Raw genomic sequence first — 17,572 nt, forward strand, 5'->3', positions numbered from 1 at the left:
GTTTAAACCAGTTTTGCTTCTGTACTCCCGGAAAGTAATTTAAATCACTGATTACAAAACCATCAGCTTTCACTAAATACTGCACAAAAGAGTAAAATGCAATGTAGCACATTACCAAAAAGCTCAAGGCTTGATAAATGTTATTTAAAGTGTGAGTTGTCTCAATAGGCTCAGAGAGCGTTTCCTTTAAAACAGGTGCTGCTTTTTTTGGGATTGATTCTTCCTGTCCTCCTTCTACCATGTTCACTGTGTTCTCCATTTTTAAATGCACCATCTCAAAAGCACCAGCTTCCATGTCTACAGTAGAATATCAGATAATCTCCTTCTCTTTATTCTCTCTATCCTGCCTTCTTTTTTACTCTTTACATGCTCCCTCTTGTGTTCAGTTGCCACCTGATCTGAGCCTACCCACTCTGTACCGCTTGCCCCTGTGCCCTTCTGTTTTGTCCTTCTTCTCCCTCACCTCCTCCTCTCTACACTCATTTGCCTTGACTGTATCCCCCCACCCACACCCTCTAGTGCTAAATTCATCTTATTCCATCCTCCTTTCTTTCCACCAGCCAGCTCCTCCCATCCCTCCTCTTGTTGAAAGCCCCCTGTTGCTGCCTGCTATCAACCAGCTCTGAACTGGTGAACATGGTATAGCAAGGGGCAACGGAGAGGAGAATAAAGGAGAGGACAGAAGACAAGAAAAGAGGAGAGAGGAGAGGAGACAAGAGGAGAGGAGATATATAAGAGTAGGAGGAAAAAGGAGAGAGGGATCAGAGATGGCTGGAGCCAAGAGGAGAGCAGCTGGGCACGGCTAACAGGGAATGATAATGACCTCAGAAATCTGCTGTTCGCTCCACAACAATAGGGTGCTCAGTCGCCTGGAAAATTGTGTTCATCAGCTAGCTCTGCTCACTTACTAATTGACATTGCCAAATATTTTAAGAACAATTGGAATGTGGCAGGGGAGAGAGTGAAAAAAAAAGAAAACCCAGAGATCTTAATCCCTGGACTTAATTCCTCCCTCACTTTTTCACCCATTTTGCTATTCCCTCTCTTTCTCCCTCTTCTTTCTTTCTTTTCTCTCTCTCTTTTGTGATGAGGAGATAGCTACAACTAAGAAAAAAGCACATTTTTCATGTCGCTTTCTGCTCTCATGTCAGCACCCTGATGTTGACACAAAAGGCTTTTTATGTGACCTGTCAATGGGGTTAAGAGGAGGAGGTTGAGAGGGGAGGGAAGAGGGAGGGCAGCAAAATTAGAGAATGACAGAGCAGGGAAGAAAGAGAGAGAGAAGAGAAAAAGGGAGAAGCAAAAAAAAAAAAAAGTGGCATAGATGAAGGAAAAAAGAGCAAGCAAGAGATTCCTCAGTCATGGTATCACATGCCTGCCTCTCCATTTTTAATGAGGCAAAGGTCAATGTATTCTCTTGCTCTTTCACTCACTGGAGGAACCCCAATCATGCCCAAGTTAACTTGTTCAAACAAAGCTCCCCACAGCCCACCACCATCCACACCACACCCCCAACCCGCCTGGTCCGGCTCTGCCGCCTACCACCCAGTACTGTCCATTTGCATTCCTTGTCCAAGAACCCTGCCTCATTTCACAGGAATCCCACATTGACAGAGTCAGACAGCTGTCACCAGACAGAGAAAAAGAACTTGGCGTTCAACCTCATTCAGCTTTGCCCTCCCCTCCATTCCTTCAACCCTATGTTAAGCACACACATAAACAGATACAGCACAAAGAAGAGAAACTTTTTAGCCTGTGTGGTTTTGCTTAGTAGATTTGAGTGAAGGAGGAATCTTTGCATTTATATGTGGATCTTCAACTGCAGTACTAGTACTAGTTATGACTGTGATGATAATTTAGGACTTTCCTTCTTTGTTGTTTTTTTTAAGGCTTTGCCTGTTACTTTAGAGCCCCTTCTGTTGCATGTTCACTAAAGTCTCTCCTGCATTTCAAAACTGTAGTAAAGAGCCATATTTGTGAGTCAACTGGCTCAGTTTTAGCAATGACACCAGAGAAGATAGCTTGTTGATGTATTAAGAATATTAATATGCAAACAGTCTACCTGACGGAGTACAGCAGCCTTCTGTTATGGAAAGATAAATATTGTGTTTTAATTATAAAAACATAAAACAGAAATGGGAAAGACAGAAGAAGAGGGAGGAGGTAGGTGTGTGTGTGTGTGTGTGTCTGTGTGTGTGTGTGTGTGCGTGTGTGTGTGTGTGTGTGTGTTTGCATGAGAGTCAAGGAGGTTTGTTCCAGGAGAAAGGTAAGCTATGTTTTGGCAAAGAGTTGCAGTTGAAAAGAGTGGATGGCATAATGTGATGTTGTTTACTGAGGAATGTGATGCCCTGTCATCTCTCTCTTTTTCTCGCTCCACTCAGCTCTTCCCTTCTGGATTGCCCATGTCATTTTTTTTTTATCACCTCTCCTTCACTCTTTCAACAGTCAATTTTTTTTCTTTTTGTCCAGGCTTCATAACCAAGCAGGGAATCCTAACGTGATCATTAAGACATAAAACCGGCTGATAAATGTTTCATAAGGACAAGACTAGCCACTGATAGCCACACAGGAATACTGAGGAGCAAACCAAGCCTCACAGTCCTTCTCTCGTTCAAACACACTCATCTGAATACAATTGGAATTTTAAAATATCTAAAAAGCCTGGGCTAATTCCCACCATGGGTAATATTTACAAATTGAGTCTGAGAGACAGGGTTGGAGAGAGACGGAGAGAGCAAAAAAGGAAGAAAGAAATCAAATGAACTGTGTAAGAAAAAAGAGAAAGGAGAACAGAGAAATAAATTGCCCTTTTATATTGTGCAAGCGTGTACAAAAATACTAAGTCTGCATTTATCCGAGACATGTCAATCAGCGCAGCACACTGACAATTAGTGCATTTGAATAGAACTTTTATCATTTACCAGACACCAGAGTCCTGACCTACTGTACAAAAATACAGCACAGGGAATGAATGTGCCTGTAACACAATGACTGTCTATTTAAGTTTGGTGACACATAAAAAATACAGATATGACAGGCCAGACTCCTTCAAATGAGTGGGGGGTAGAAACCTTAGGTTTTGTAACCACTGAGTTCTCTGATTATAGAGAAAAGAAGAATAGTGCAAGGGGGAAGTAGTAGAGAAACGGATGTCAATTACAAAGACAAAGTAATTTAAGCAAAGGGAAAAAATGAAAAAAAAAAAGGGAGACATAATTCATTATTTTTTAATGCACATAGTTTTACACACATACATGATGCCATGCACACTCATAGATGATGGCCTCATTTCAAATAGTGTGTGCAGGGGCAATATTGCCTACAGTAAGGAGGTATATGTTAGGTGCTGTTTTCATAAACTACATGTACTGACAACAGGTTAGCTTTACCCTACCCCGGTTGATCTGTGCATTAAGTATGCTTTCATAATATATATTAACTTTGCAGTTTTTGTTCAGTTTACCCCCAATTTACACACAATTTGTTTTCTTTTTTTGTTGTTGTTATTAAGAAGCATATCCAGGGCCTTTTTTCCCACTTGTGGACCAGTATTGAGGCCCCTCAGCCGTGTTCTTTTAACCATTAGTCCTGTACTAGAACATTACCTTGCTTTGTTCTATGTCAGTTTCTATAGGAATATGAACCATTAACCATTGGTTGAAATATTAAAGATAAAAATTAGATTTTGTCAAGTCCAGGAGCCACCCTAAGGACCTCACCATTTAACTTTATATTGTGACTATTCCCTAAAAAAATGTAATTCAAATTGGCAATTTGCATAACTACACAGAAATAAAGTGAGCTTTTATTTGTAATTAATTTATGACCATTATCTTAGAACATTAGGGAGGCTGACCATATTATCTAGGTAACATAAATAAACTGTTTTCTTGTTGTTTATTTCTATTCATTTTCTTAGGTTATAGCTAATACACTGGCTCCCGGTGCTTTTAATTAAGAGTTACTTTATTCATTGCAGGCCTGGCAACAGAACATTTTGCCAAAATACATAAATAAATAAACACATTTTCAATCTAGATTATTGTGTGTATGCAGTCTAGTTGGGAAACTGTCTTGGGGCCCCAGAACTCCAGTGGCCCTAAAAGCTCAACTATCATGCAAAAGATTAAGGCCTGTGTCTTGAATCCTGTTTGTCTAGGCCAAAGGCATTCCCTAAACTACAAACTGTTGCCAGTGGTTTAACATAGAGTTCAGAGTAGCGTTCATCTTGGAGTCCTACGACAAATCACTAGGCCTCCGCTGACCTTAGTTAATTAATGGTGGGGAAAGATATGTAGAATAACTGATAGATTAATAAACTGTCCTCACACTGATTTGTCTTGAATCTATTTTAAAATATTTTACTCTATTGCTGTTATGTTTCCTGGCTCTGGCTCATCTAAATGTATCTTTGTATTTTTGGACAGTCATACACTGTAAATAAAGATCCCTAAACGATATTCCTCTAATGCTGTCAGATTTGACTGCTTTTTGACCAAGCTGATAACAGCTAGCTATACTGGGTTTGTCACCATGCATATTCATAGTAGCCTGGATCTTGTTCAACTCTTACTTTATTCTAGTTTTAATGACACAGTAATTACACTGTAACACTTTGTCCGCATGTGTAATTACGCCCCCATTGTACTGTCGCAATTAGATGAATATCCACGCTTTATAACCTAAGGCGTCAAGTTGGCAAATCCAATTTCAATTTCTATGAAGCGAGCATTTTGCCTGCTTGTTTGAGCTGTGGTAAAGACCAGGGATATGCAGGCTAATCCTCACCATGTTAAAACGCTGTTCCTCTTAAAAAATGTAGACATGGGGGATTCTCTAGAGAGAGAGAGAGAGAGAGAGTAAAAGAGACAGGCAGACAGAGTGTTACAGTCTTTTGTAGCCTGAAGCCAAGAGGTGGGATTGAGGTTTATGAGAAGTGGGAAGGTTGTAGAGGTACATGTAAGGAGGGCTTCTGTTGCTTAAGGCCTTACATGTGTGCAGCAAAGCCCCTCTTTTTTTTTACATATTCAGCTACATTTGGCCTGTACAATTACAGCAGAATAGGGAGATGCTATCATGTACAGTGAGGAGTTTTGCTGGCCTGTTTGCATGTATGAGCAGGTGAAATGGCAATGCTTTTCAATGCAGATGTGATAAGTTGCATTCACATCAGGTGTACCTGTTGCTGAACCTTCAATACATGACTACACTACGGTGTGTTTCTCTCAACACCCATTCTCTGAGGCATGATCATTGCAGGAAAAATAATGATAGAGTGAAGTCAGTCCAAGGATAACCAAACAAAAAAGATGGTGATGGGCATAAATGTAATTACCTCTTTGTTTTCTTGGAAAAAGAAAAAATTTCATTGAACAAGAAACACACTCAAGGTTAGCTGCTGAGCTATGTTGTAATAAGGAAGGTCTTTAAAGGACATCTCTGACAGAGGCCTTTGTTTTTCTGCTGTTTTTTCCTCACTTCTCCCTTTTTTCATTCATTGCTTTTAAACAAGTGCCGTCTCAAAGACAAAAGCGGCGGAGTTGACCTTCTTTCACAGTTGAGATGTTATTGTTGATTACTGTAATTTAAGTTTAACTCAAAATTGCTGTGGGTAGGTGGTGGGGCAGAGGCTTACACACACTTGCAGGTGCATGCGCACACACTAAGAGAGTTCTTGCAGGCACTTCTTTTTAAACATGAGATATTAAGATAAAGACAATGGTACAGTAGCCACATCCTGTTCACTACAGGCGAGCGTGATATGCACACTTACTGTAAAGCATATACCCCCACCGTCCCGCACACACACAGACACACGCACACACACAACAAACATGCATGCAGAGAAAAAGCATAACACCTTTCTCCACATGAGACTCAGACACATTTTTTCTCACACATCAAAGCTTCTAATTTGAGAGTCCCTCATCTCCAAATGTGAATCACAAAGTGAAAGTTGTGAAGAAAGACAAGTTTTGCTACTCCTGATTAAAACACAGGAAGTAGCAAAACAACCATATTAAACATTTTTAATGTCAAATGTGTTTACTTCTCACATTTTATTTCCCAGAAAACTTTATATGAATTTATTCAGATCAGCTCATTTTATTCTGCTGTCTCTAGAAATCTATTTTCCAGCTTTTTCATGCTCTCTAGCAGTTTACCACAGCTTGACATCCTGTTTTGAACACATAGCACGCTTAGATAGCAATAGCAATAGCAATTTAAGTACAGCTTTTCAGATAGGACAGCTTGAATTGTGCCAGGGTATCAAGCAGTGGCGCTTCTTGACTGAGCATGAGGCTGAGGATCCTCTACCTGTACACAAACCATACACACAATTATATAAAGATAGCACGATAGGTAATATCAGGTCTCTGCGGAAACCAGTCTGCCTTTTTCTTGTGCAAAGTTGCCAGTAATTGCCAATATTAATTTATTTTCGTACTTATATTTTTGTCTTTAATCCTACCCTCCTACTCCAAAGATATTACCCAGAAGGCAAGATTTAACCACTCAACTAAATCTAATGCATTGCTTTGTCCTTTGTTAGCATTTGGCGGTAAATACTATTTGTTTTTTGGCAATTATTATTTTAAGTCAATTTTTTTTTTTTGTATACTGCTTACTCTCAGTACTTCTGAAGTTGTTAAAAAGCCACAAGCTCTACCCATCAGATTCAAAGTGCTTAAGTCAAAAGAGGTAGACACAGGGAAAGAGATGCAGACACTGAGAGAGAGACAGATGGAGAGAGAAAGTTCCAGCATTAAAATTCAGAAGATAATTACATCCGCTACACCCCCACCCTGTTGAGAAAGTGTTATGTTTAATAGTCTCTATAAAGAAAATAGGTTTTTATCTCACTCTCATTTTCATTAATTCCTAATTGGGGTGGGGGGTTGTCTGTTATTATTTCTTAGATTAAAATAAACATAGCCTATCCCATGTTCAAACCCATCACACTACACAGGCATGATAAGGACTTCATGCCTCTGTGAATAAATAAACAATTTCATCTCCACTGGTGGAATTAAGTTGCTTACAGCCTTAAGCTAAGCCACTCTGATTTATATTTATATTTATTTATATTTTTTCTCAAAAGACTTAAAAGCACATCCTCGCTTTTGCAAATAAAGTTCACCATTTTTTTTGACCTGCTTTATATGTATATCTTTAATTAGTGTCTTGTTTAGCTTAAACCGACTGATTATCGCATAGTCATGACCTAATTACTGCGCACGCTTCTTAACTCCAGCATAGTGCCCTGAGGAGCAAATGAAAGTTACCTTTAAAAACTTGTGTAATCATTAGCAACGAGCCTCCCTTAATCCCACTAAACATACACTTATCAAGCCCCGGCTGGCCTGTGTTTGCTGGGAAGGGAGAGGGGAGGGGTATGGCTGTCTGCAACGTGTTTATTAAAGACATTTATTAATCGCTGTGGTTAGAATGAGTTCATCCCTACGCTCCCAGTCTTTACTCATGTTCCACGGGGATCTAGACTGCTAACCTGCAAACGTGGGTACAATGGTGAAGTAGGTGTGGAAGAGACCTGCTTTCCTCTCTGGAGTCTTGTGATTGACTTAATGTGAATTGTAGGGGACAAGCATTATGCCCAGCAAACTTGCACATATCTAAACCTAAATATGTAGAGTAAAATGTGTACACTTCAATTTAACAATACTGAGCATCTGAATATACAGTATATATATGTTGTGTGTGTTGCGTGTGTGTAGTATGTTGGATACAATAAGTGTAGGGTGTGTGGGTATTTGGATTTAAGTGTTATTTTTCATTCCCTTTTAAAGAGATTATTGTGACATGTTGTTATCTATACACATCTACAATATACAAAAAACTGAGTACAGCTCTAGTTAATATAACTAAAATATATAAAATATCTTGTCCATTTATTATAATTTTATTTGGAGAAGCAGGAAGCAAACCCATTTCATAATCGGCACTATGCAGTCACTGTCTTAGACCTGGATAGGCTCACATGCTGGACCTCAGCTGATCCAACAAATCTGGTTCGGTTTCGTCTGACCAAAAAATGTAATGCCAGTATTGCTTAGGCTTCTTTTTGTGTTCTTTGGCAAAGTTTATTCTTGGTGTTTGGGGCCATTTTGTGAGCATTGGTGTTCTACTTGGACAGTGTCTGTAAAGGTTGACTTCATGCAATGCCTATCATACTTTTTGATCAGTCACCAATTTCCATAAATAATCCTTGTGCCAAGCGAAGAGCACTTACCCGTCTGTTATTCATGCAAGGTTGTGTAAATAACAAATTGTGCGTGGCATCATTTTTTGAAGATGGCCCATTTGCCTTCTGTTATTGATAGTGTGGCTCTGCATATACATGCTAACCACTGTAATTCTGTTTCAGCTTAGATTACTGTCTGTTCTTGTATTTCTCTCTTTTGTTCAGTTTCAGGGGTCAAAGGTTTATTCACTTTTGTTGTATAAAAACTTTAAAGTTATTTATGGCCCACATTTTCAGTGTAGTCTATAGCTGGTTTGTTTTTAATATTACATACAATCTTTCAAACTTTGAACTTTATAACTATTTATTATAACATTGCATATTTTCTGTATATGTTGCACTGAAATAAAAATTTAATTGTCACTCATCATTTTCTTACCTGAAGATGGTGAGGAGGGATGTGGGCTGTCATCCTGGACGCTTCCTGTCTGGGAATGTCCTCCTCCAGCTCCACTCTCTTCTGTTACATTAGAAGAACCAGGTGTGGTGGAGCGGCTGATCGACTGAGACTCAGGGTCACTGGCTGATCCACGACGTTCATCCAGACCTTGTTGCTGGAGAGCTTCTTCAATGCCTCTCCTGTCTTTGCCATGGATGCGGGAGTGAACAACCATCTGATGATAGGTTCTGAAGACCCGGCCACAGTCAGGGCACTCTGAAGGCTTCTCTTTCAGGCCCGAGAGGCTGTAGTCAATGTTTGGGCTTCCCAAGCCAGCCAGGGCTCCAGGACCCTCAGCACTACCATGGTGAGACATTAAATCACGGTGACTGTCAAAGCCTCTTCCATCCTCTTTCATAGATATCATGGTTCCACTAGAGGCCTTGGATCCTTGTAAGGCCTCTGAAAGCTGTTTCTGCTTGGAGCTATCATTGGAAGAAATCAATGAGTAGTCTTGTTTGTCCTTTGAGAATGAAGCCAAGGCCCCAGCACCACCCATCTCATCTTCCTGCCCTGCTGGTATATGGTGCGGGTGCTGCTGTGGTTCCTTAGGCATGAAAGCCCTATCCATAGTCATGCCACGAGCCATTATTTGCCAGGCTTGGTAACTATTGAGAGAATCCATCTCTGCCACTTTTGCAGCTGCCTGGAGGCGTTCCATGCAGCTCGACTTGAGTGGTGGCACAAGGTTGAGACAGCCCAGAAGTGATCGCTTCTCATTTTCACCCAGTCCATGGCCAATACCTCCTGCCATTGGCCCCAGCAGCTTCCCTAACATCTCTTTTTCCTTCATAGCTATCCCTGCTTTAGCCAACATCTGGTGCTGCTCACTCAGGCCCTGTTTATCTGGTGAAAGGAAACCTCCCTGAAGACAGGAGATGTAGCGGGAATAAAGATTGGCATGAGCTTCCTGTGCCAGATTGCTCATGCTATTGATGGCAGCCATGTCCTGCTCACTGGACTGAGGTGGCTTACTCTTGATGGCCAGCTTGTTGAGATGCACCTTCATATGGTTCTTGAGGAACCAGGGCTCCTTAAAGCGACGGCCACAGATTTGGCAGCAGTGTTCAAAGGAGTCCTTGTGCTTGCGCATGTGGCCCTTGAGAAACCAGGCTTGGCTGAACACCTGGCCACACACATCGCAGCGGAATTCAGTGGCCATCTGCATGCCAGTACCACCACCAGCACCTGTGCCTTGTGTGGTCTCAGCTGTGATGTGGGCCTTTTCCACGTGGCTTATCAGTTCCTCTTCATGGGATGCAGCAAACTCACACAAGGTACATTTGTAGGGTTTGTGGAGTATGCGGATGTGGCGGTCCAGCTCCTCACGCTTCTTGAACTTCCCTTTGCAGAAGGTGCAGCGGAAGCCTGTAGTTGGGTTCAGGGCCTGTTCATCCTGGATTCCAGCTGGCTTGGGTGAAGAAGAAGGCTGGGTAATTGTATCTGGAGTGGAAAGGCCAGAGTGGGGCAGTAGACCACATGCTGAGCCTAGCTGTTGCTGATGCGTGTTAGAGCTGCTATTGATGCCCAAATGGGGTGTTTGAGCTGTCTGAAGAAGACTACCACTGCCTCTCATTTGTTTGTCCCTCAGAATGGCCCTCTCTTCAAGCTCATGTAGCAGCCTATTTTCCTCTCTCACACGACCACGGCCCTTACCAAGATTGCCCAGCTTATGGGTGCGGAGGTGGATTTTCAAGTTACCCTTTTGAGCTGCCCTGTGGTCACAGTATGGGCACTTAAAGGGCTTCTCTCCTGTGTGAGTGCGCATGTGCAGTGACAAGATGCTGTTGAAACGGAAGCGCTTCCCACACAGTGGACAGGGATACTTCCTATTCTTGCGGGCATCATCTTCGATATCATTCATTTGGGACATAATGCCCAAGTTCTGGCCATTGAGAAACTGCTGCAGGTCAACACGTCCATTCAACCCACTCAGTGCACCTGCGTCAATGTCTCGGTTGAGCTGATTGGCTAGCAGGGCCATTTGACTGCTGATAGGTTGACTAGCCAGGGCTGTGTGGTGGGTCTTCTCATCCAAAGGTGTGGCTGCTTTCTCTTCAGGGATCTGTTGTGGGCGGTGTAGGTCAGGAAATGCGTGCCCTAGCTGGGCAGTAAGTTGGTGAAGCTTTTGACTTATGGGGTATCGGCCATTTAAAACTGCACTGCTCAGATGGGTATCAGCGTCAGGCACCGCTGATGACACACCAAGACACAAACTAGAGTCTTCCATCCTGTAAAACACAAAGAATAAACAATATTTAAAAGTTTCAGAAAAGAAAAAAATAACAAAACATTGCATTTTAGGCTTTCTATACAAAACTGTTCTACAGGTCAATGTACAAGCAGCTTGTTATAACCAATTCATTTAGTGAAACGACACCTACGCTGCATCACCCACTACAGGGAAATAAAAAGTACTGTCTTTGACGCACAAAGCACCGCATGAATTTTCAGCACCAAGGGCCTGAAAAAAGCTATGACTCCTTAGAACTTTTTCAAAATGTAACACCATTTTGGATGGAATAATTACTCAGTAAACACAGTGAGCAGTGTATAATTAAGCTACTTGTGCCCATCCTATCAGAATTCCTCCAATTACACGCCTTAATGAAACGAAGCAACGGCATTGTCGGGAAGCCACAGCAATACTACAATTATGATATTAACAATAGCACTTAAAACCAAGGGGTTACTCCAGTAAACACAACAGTCTTATCTTGGTGCCATGACACTCGTCTTGGCGCAATATTCCATTAAAGAGCTGCTCTACATTTGATGTGAATCACTTTGCTCTCCCTCTGCTTCTTTCTATTCCCCAATTCTTTCGGTGCCTGTTGTCTTCTCTCTGTCTAACTCTTTTAAAGTTTCCAGGATGGAAAAAGGTGGTTGACTGTGTTCTATAGTTTCGCAGTGCATCAGAAATGCACTCATTGGTACATGGTTGAAAAAAAAAAGATAAGAGATAAGCACACCCTTCTATCTGACAGAAATAAGCAGGTAGCAGTTACTTTGTTGTAACTGTTCTGTTTACTGCATGACACTGAACAATCTTGTAGTCCTAGGTTGTTGCTACTGAAATACTATAACTATATCACTGTTTTCTGAAAATCACTGAAAGTGTATTCATTTCATATGTGTAACATCAGTGAATAAATAATAAAAAAAGAATAACATTGATTTTAATGCAGATCCATCTGCTCTCCAGATGGAGAGGTATAAACATCTATCTGCACACATCCTCTGGCTGCTGGCAGGGGTCAAACCCTCGGAAACAATAACCACGCTTCTGCTTTGGTCAACAAAATATTGTATAATATCTCATTATGCTGATTAGTATGCTGCCTGGTAACAGTGACAGCTACTGTGCTGTAACGCATGATTATAATCATCAAAAAAAAAACATACGTTCATGGAAGGGTATGTAAAGCATGAGCATTAGGTAAGTTAACATTTAACAGAAAGTGGTATCATTTTTGACAGCTTGTGATTGCAATCTGGCAGTAACAGGGCACACACACTAGATATATTCACGCATGTTCTGTATAGACTTTACAGGCGCAAAGGGCAACTAAGGTTCTGCCAGACTCAGACTTCTGTTTCTCTCTCTCCACCTACAGTATGTTTCTAAAGCATGGAGGGCTCAACATTGTGTTTGGCTCATTTGTTTTCTAATTCATTTGAATTTTTTCTCTTCATCAGTAGGAGGTTAGTAGACATAAGGGGTGCCTGTTCTTTTAGCCACTGGCCTCTCCAACACACTGCTGATGGTGGATTCTTATCTTGTGGACATGAATTAGAGACTGTGACCAGCTTCCACTTGTGTTTAAAGGAATGTGACACTTGTGGGCTGCCCTTTGAATTTCTCCCCATAGTATCATAAAGCAATTCTACTGAATTCATCAAGAATATAATGGCCATGCTATGTTCTGCAGTCTCATGTGTAACAGCTAGATATGTTTCTGTCAAAGCCTACATAAATTTATGACAGATCTTATGATTGTGTTCTCATGTGACTTGAATAATGCTGTGCTCATCTAAGAAAAAAAGTATTATAAATGCCTAATAATAAAAAGTTTATACTTGAATGAAAAATATATATACATTCTGTGGGTTATATGTGTTCATTAATTATGAAAATAATATTGGGAGATAATTGCTAGGACAGATAAAACTTTGTTGGACTGTTTTAAATGACTTAGGTTTTAAATTGTATTTATGTGACATCCCAGCTTCCTTCACCAGGCATGCTTATATTAGAGAAGACCTTATTTGAATGGACCCTTTTTACAGAGGCGGCTGCCTTTTGGAATAGAAATCTGTGATTTAAACTAGGCTGATGAGCTGTTGCTCATTTGGGGAGATAGCAGCTTGCCCTTTTCTTCAATTTGATTTCTGCCTTTATCTTTAACATATAACAAAGGCAGATAGACAATGGAATAATGTGAAATGAACTGACGAATCCAGTTTGTGTTTTTTACAAACGTATCCTGGCTGACGAGCGTATGCAAATGAGGCACATTAATATGCTTGCCTTGCTCCCGAGTCATTTTATATTTTTTCCCCTGATTAAAAAGGACATTTCTTATGTGACATCCCCCCTCTGCTCATATCAACACACACATGCAAGGGAATTTGAGGGTGGTGTACAAGTATGCAGACACATACACACACAGGCAAAACCACACACTCAAACAGAACCCACTGACTACAGACAACAATCCAATATGCGAATGCCCTCTAAAAAACATGGTGAGCATGTTGCAAGTCACCCAGCACAATCAACAACTCAAATCACATCAACAACTCTTACCATTTTGAATTCATCTAGACTTTGTTACAAATCTCAGGAAATATATCAATCAAATATACAGACTAAAACAACTCCCCATGTAATGTTAAGGTAACAGCATTATGCTTTTAGAAAATCAATCCAAAGATTTGTCATTCTTACCAGTGGTATTAAAGAAGGACTGGGAGCCACTTTGTCCCTATTATGTCTCACTGTCTCTGCCATGGCTGTGTTGCCCATGTAGACATTTTATGAACAACACATCCACTCTGTAGCTTTCTGCTGCTACAATATCTATCTGCCGTTATTCTAACCTGTAGAACCTTATCACTTCCTGGCATGTACAGCAATGCTGCCTCATTAAAACTATTGGCTCCTCTGATACATCTAAAACCACAAAGACTTCCTTTAGCATTTTCTCACGATAGTTCAGTTGTTGTTCTTTATAGTTTGTGGCTTAATATTCAGCAAAGCACCACATGCACTGGCACACCAAATCCACTGTTCATCCATACATTTACACACACAGAAACAGATTTCACTTGGTTTCTCTTAATGCATTTTTCTTCTCTGCTCCTTTTCTCTTCTAGCCTCAGCTTAATTATAAGTGGTATCTGTAACACAATGGAACTGTATTTCAGTCAGCATTTGAATGTGCTCAGTTAATTTCTGTCTTATCAATAGTAACATGCATCATAAATGCATAAGGGATTTATATGTGCTCCTCTATAATTGTAATGATATAAATTATTGAACTATATGAAAGGCAGTTTCACTATTATAAATTTCAACCATTTCTAAAAAAAAAATCAGAATATAGTTTTTAAATTTAAAGGCCTGAGTTTTGTCATGAAACTTTCCTCTGACATTTAAGACAAGATGTAGGAAAACTAAAGGATCGAAAAGCCATTAGTTGGACTTTACTTTGTTATTTTGGCATGTATCGACACAAAAGCCATCGACTAATCACAATGCAATACCTCATTAAGTCCTAATGAACAAACTCATTGCATTAAACAAATCAATCATTATTAGCAATATACTGAATTCCATCATATTTGCACCAAATCATTAATGAGACGACCGGATTGGAGGTACAACAATCTGATGGTGAAGGGACAATGTGTGGGTATTTACTATATGGTACATGTACTGACAGTTGAATGCTAAATATTTAGTAGTTAAAGAAAAGTTATGAATGCATTTTCAAAGTACAAAAAGGGCTTCCTCTTCATTCCAAAGATCAATTATCACTTGGTAAAAGTTGGTTTACTTAGTGTCTTGGTAGGTGGAACAGACCAGATATGAGTTTCTGCCTGGCTTCTGCTTTGTTCGGTTGCAGGTGGTCTTTGAAAGGTGTCTAATTAATTTAATAAAGAAGCTGTCTTGTTTTTCTTCCTCGCTCTTTCTCTTTCGCTCGCTCTTTGACTTCACTACATTATTACTTTCTGTAATGAGACAAAAACAGTATGAATTGCACGTGAAAGACAGTCACCCAGCCCCTGCCAGATTCAGTCCTGACTCCATCCCATTCCTACAGCCTCTTGATCAAAAGTCAGAACACATAGCACTATCAGAAAGATGTGAAGTTTCAAAAATGGACTATTCTATTTAAAGTGTACAAAAACAGAGCTTTGGACATGACAAAGATCAGATGCAAATATTATATAATTACAGTGGTAATAGTAAGTAAATGTATGGGCTTATCCCCTGACCCTTGTCCTCCCAAAGGGCAAAAGGCTCATTAGTGAGGTGTTTGCAGTGGCCTGAAAGAACCAAGCACTGATTTGCTGGCCAAAAACACCAGTCGCTCACTGACTGCATTCTTATAGACCAATCTATATGGACATCTTCTAAAACAAAGCATTGGAAAAACAAAAAGAGGAGTGATATTTTACATGAACACAGAACACCCAACAATTATTAAAATCTTATGAATAACACTGAATTAGCATAAGACCCCGATCCACTTTAACACAATGAAAATAACAGAAAGGGAGCAAGGATTTGATGAGAGTAGAGACTCAATACATCAGTGACAAATATGAATGAACAGGAACCTGTGCCTCTCCCTCTTTCTCTTGAACAATATGTCTTTGAGGGATGTTTAAGAGGTCCTGTCAACAGGTAGTTCAACTTTCAGCTCATCCCCGCTGATCAGTGGGAGCCCTCCTGACAGCGAAAAAAGAAAGACACCGGGAGGGAGTGAGAGAGAAAAAGAAAAATGGTTTCAGTCTTTTTATCCGTCCGTCGCTCTGACAGCCTTGCAGGGGATGCCATGGGAGGAAGATCAATGCAGGACAAGCGGATTCCCACAGTTCATTGTTCCGGGCCAGCCAAATCATCTTCCCAAGACGGCCGAGAGCTCAAAGCTTCCCTTTATGATAACCATCCCTGGTATTATTCCCACTATGATGATGATGACCTGCAGATGTCTCTGTCTCCATGTGTGCGCATGAGTGTGTGTGTGCATGTACATCTGTGAACACCTCTCCCCTCCTGAGTGAACTACAATAGTGGTCACAGTGGCATGGGCAGACCCCTGCAGCCGTGAATAAAGCAGAGCAATGAGCACAGGATTAATAGTACCAAACATTTGTTAAGCAGTCTCTGTTTAGTGAAATACAGTGACGGGAGAGACAAAAAAATAAGCTAACTGACATGATAATGATAGTGACTTTGCCTCATGTAATGCTTATACTGTATCAATTCTGCTTTAATCCTGCAAATGCTGACGCTTATTCTGTTGTTACTATTGTTGAGTGGCACTGCACCAGCAATAACATTAGGCATTAAACAATATTTAGCATTTTTCTTTTTTTTTAGCAGCCTTTCAAAGCGGATATGAGGGAGGTGTTTTGTGACCAACAACCAGGTTCAAAAGTGTCATAGTGTTAAACCTACAGCAAAGCCTGATTATATAATCTTAAATAGGTGCTGATGTCATGGCAGATGAATAGTTTTGGTGGTATATCAAAATCAACCACAGTTCAACTCTCTGCACACCGACTTTACTGCAGAGTAAATTAATGGAAGTCAAATGCTACCTGGAATTTAAAAAACATTTTGATATACATGTAAAATTGTAAATAAATGTTACAATTAACCAGCATTTATTTATAAAGCATTTTAAAACAAATTTTGGTAGTAGACGCAAACAGAATCAATCCACACAATGAACAACAGAGGAATTGGTAAATAGAAAGGGAGCTACATGCACTGGCAGCCATAAGCAAGACTAATATGATGAGTCTTTAATTTAGCCTTAAAAACAGAAAGGTCAGTGATAGACTGAAACTCTGAGGCACTGGCTTGTGGCCTCAAGGACCCTGTCGGTCTGGTGGTAGGACAGAAGCTCATAGAATGCAAAGGTTTAAAAACAAACAAATTTTAATTAATTGTAGAAAAAAAACACCCACATTTTTAACCACTGTTTTAATTAAGATGTGTGGTCAATGGTCCTAAAGCGAATTAGAAGTATTCAAACTATCACAGTGATAAATAAAACATATAATAATAAACATACATTTATTCCATGTCAATCATAACACCAGTATGTTCTTTTAACATGGGCATTCAACTTTCCATGCTTCTCAGATCAACCTGCTCCTCAGCTTTGCTCAAAATGTGGCTCTTCTGTTTTGTAATGTGTCGTATAGATTTGCTCTGTGTCTGATGGCTAAACAGTTTTTTCCCGTCAAATCAGTCAGAAAACCAGGACACAATACTGTGTGTATGTGTTTGACAACAAATGGCAGTGTGGAGCGCTCACGCATGGTTAGACTGGAGGAAGAAAGAGGCCAAAAGACAATGACCACAGTGTATCTGTCACAGCTTACATCACTGGACACACTCTGTGCTGTATGTCAATGCTGCAAACAGACACACACACACACACACACACACACACAGAAATCTGTAGGTCACATTATGGGGCAGTGCTGCCTGCATGTCTCTGTAGAGAAACTGCAGTGATGACATACAATGTTCAAGCCTGAGACTAAAACAAAGTCGACTTCAGTCTCACTCTCAGTTCTCATGTGGTAGCTGTGAGAAAGAGAAAGTAGTTGAATGTCAATAT

The 17,572-nt window shown here is 40.4% G+C and overlaps 1 protein-coding gene across 3 annotated transcripts in view; it reads right to left on the bottom strand.

Annotated features, from left to right (window-relative positions):
• Positions 1 to 17,572, bottom strand: part of znf536 (zinc finger protein 536) — a 133,325-nt gene that overhangs the window by 94,413 nt on the left and 21,340 nt on the right. Inside the window, exons 1-2 of one of the 3 annotated variants that reach the window (XM_026294155.1) lie at positions 13,654 to 13,803; positions 8,643 to 10,933 (exon numbers count right to left, since the gene is read on the bottom strand). In XM_026294155.1, the coding sequence (XP_026149940.1) occupies positions 8,643 to 10,932 (2,290 nt within the window). In that variant the 5' untranslated portion in view covers position 10,933; positions 13,654 to 13,803. Of the gene's footprint in view, positions 1 to 8,642; positions 10,934 to 13,653; positions 13,804 to 17,572 lie in introns of those variants that run through there. The other 2 variants (XM_026294156.1, XM_026294157.1) reach the window with 2 other exon arrangements.

This window comes from Mastacembelus armatus, chromosome 3 (assembly GCF_900324485.2).
Source record: "Mastacembelus armatus chromosome 3, fMasArm1.2, whole genome shotgun sequence".
NCBI lineage: Eukaryota > Metazoa > Chordata > Actinopteri > Synbranchiformes > Mastacembelidae > Mastacembelus > Mastacembelus armatus.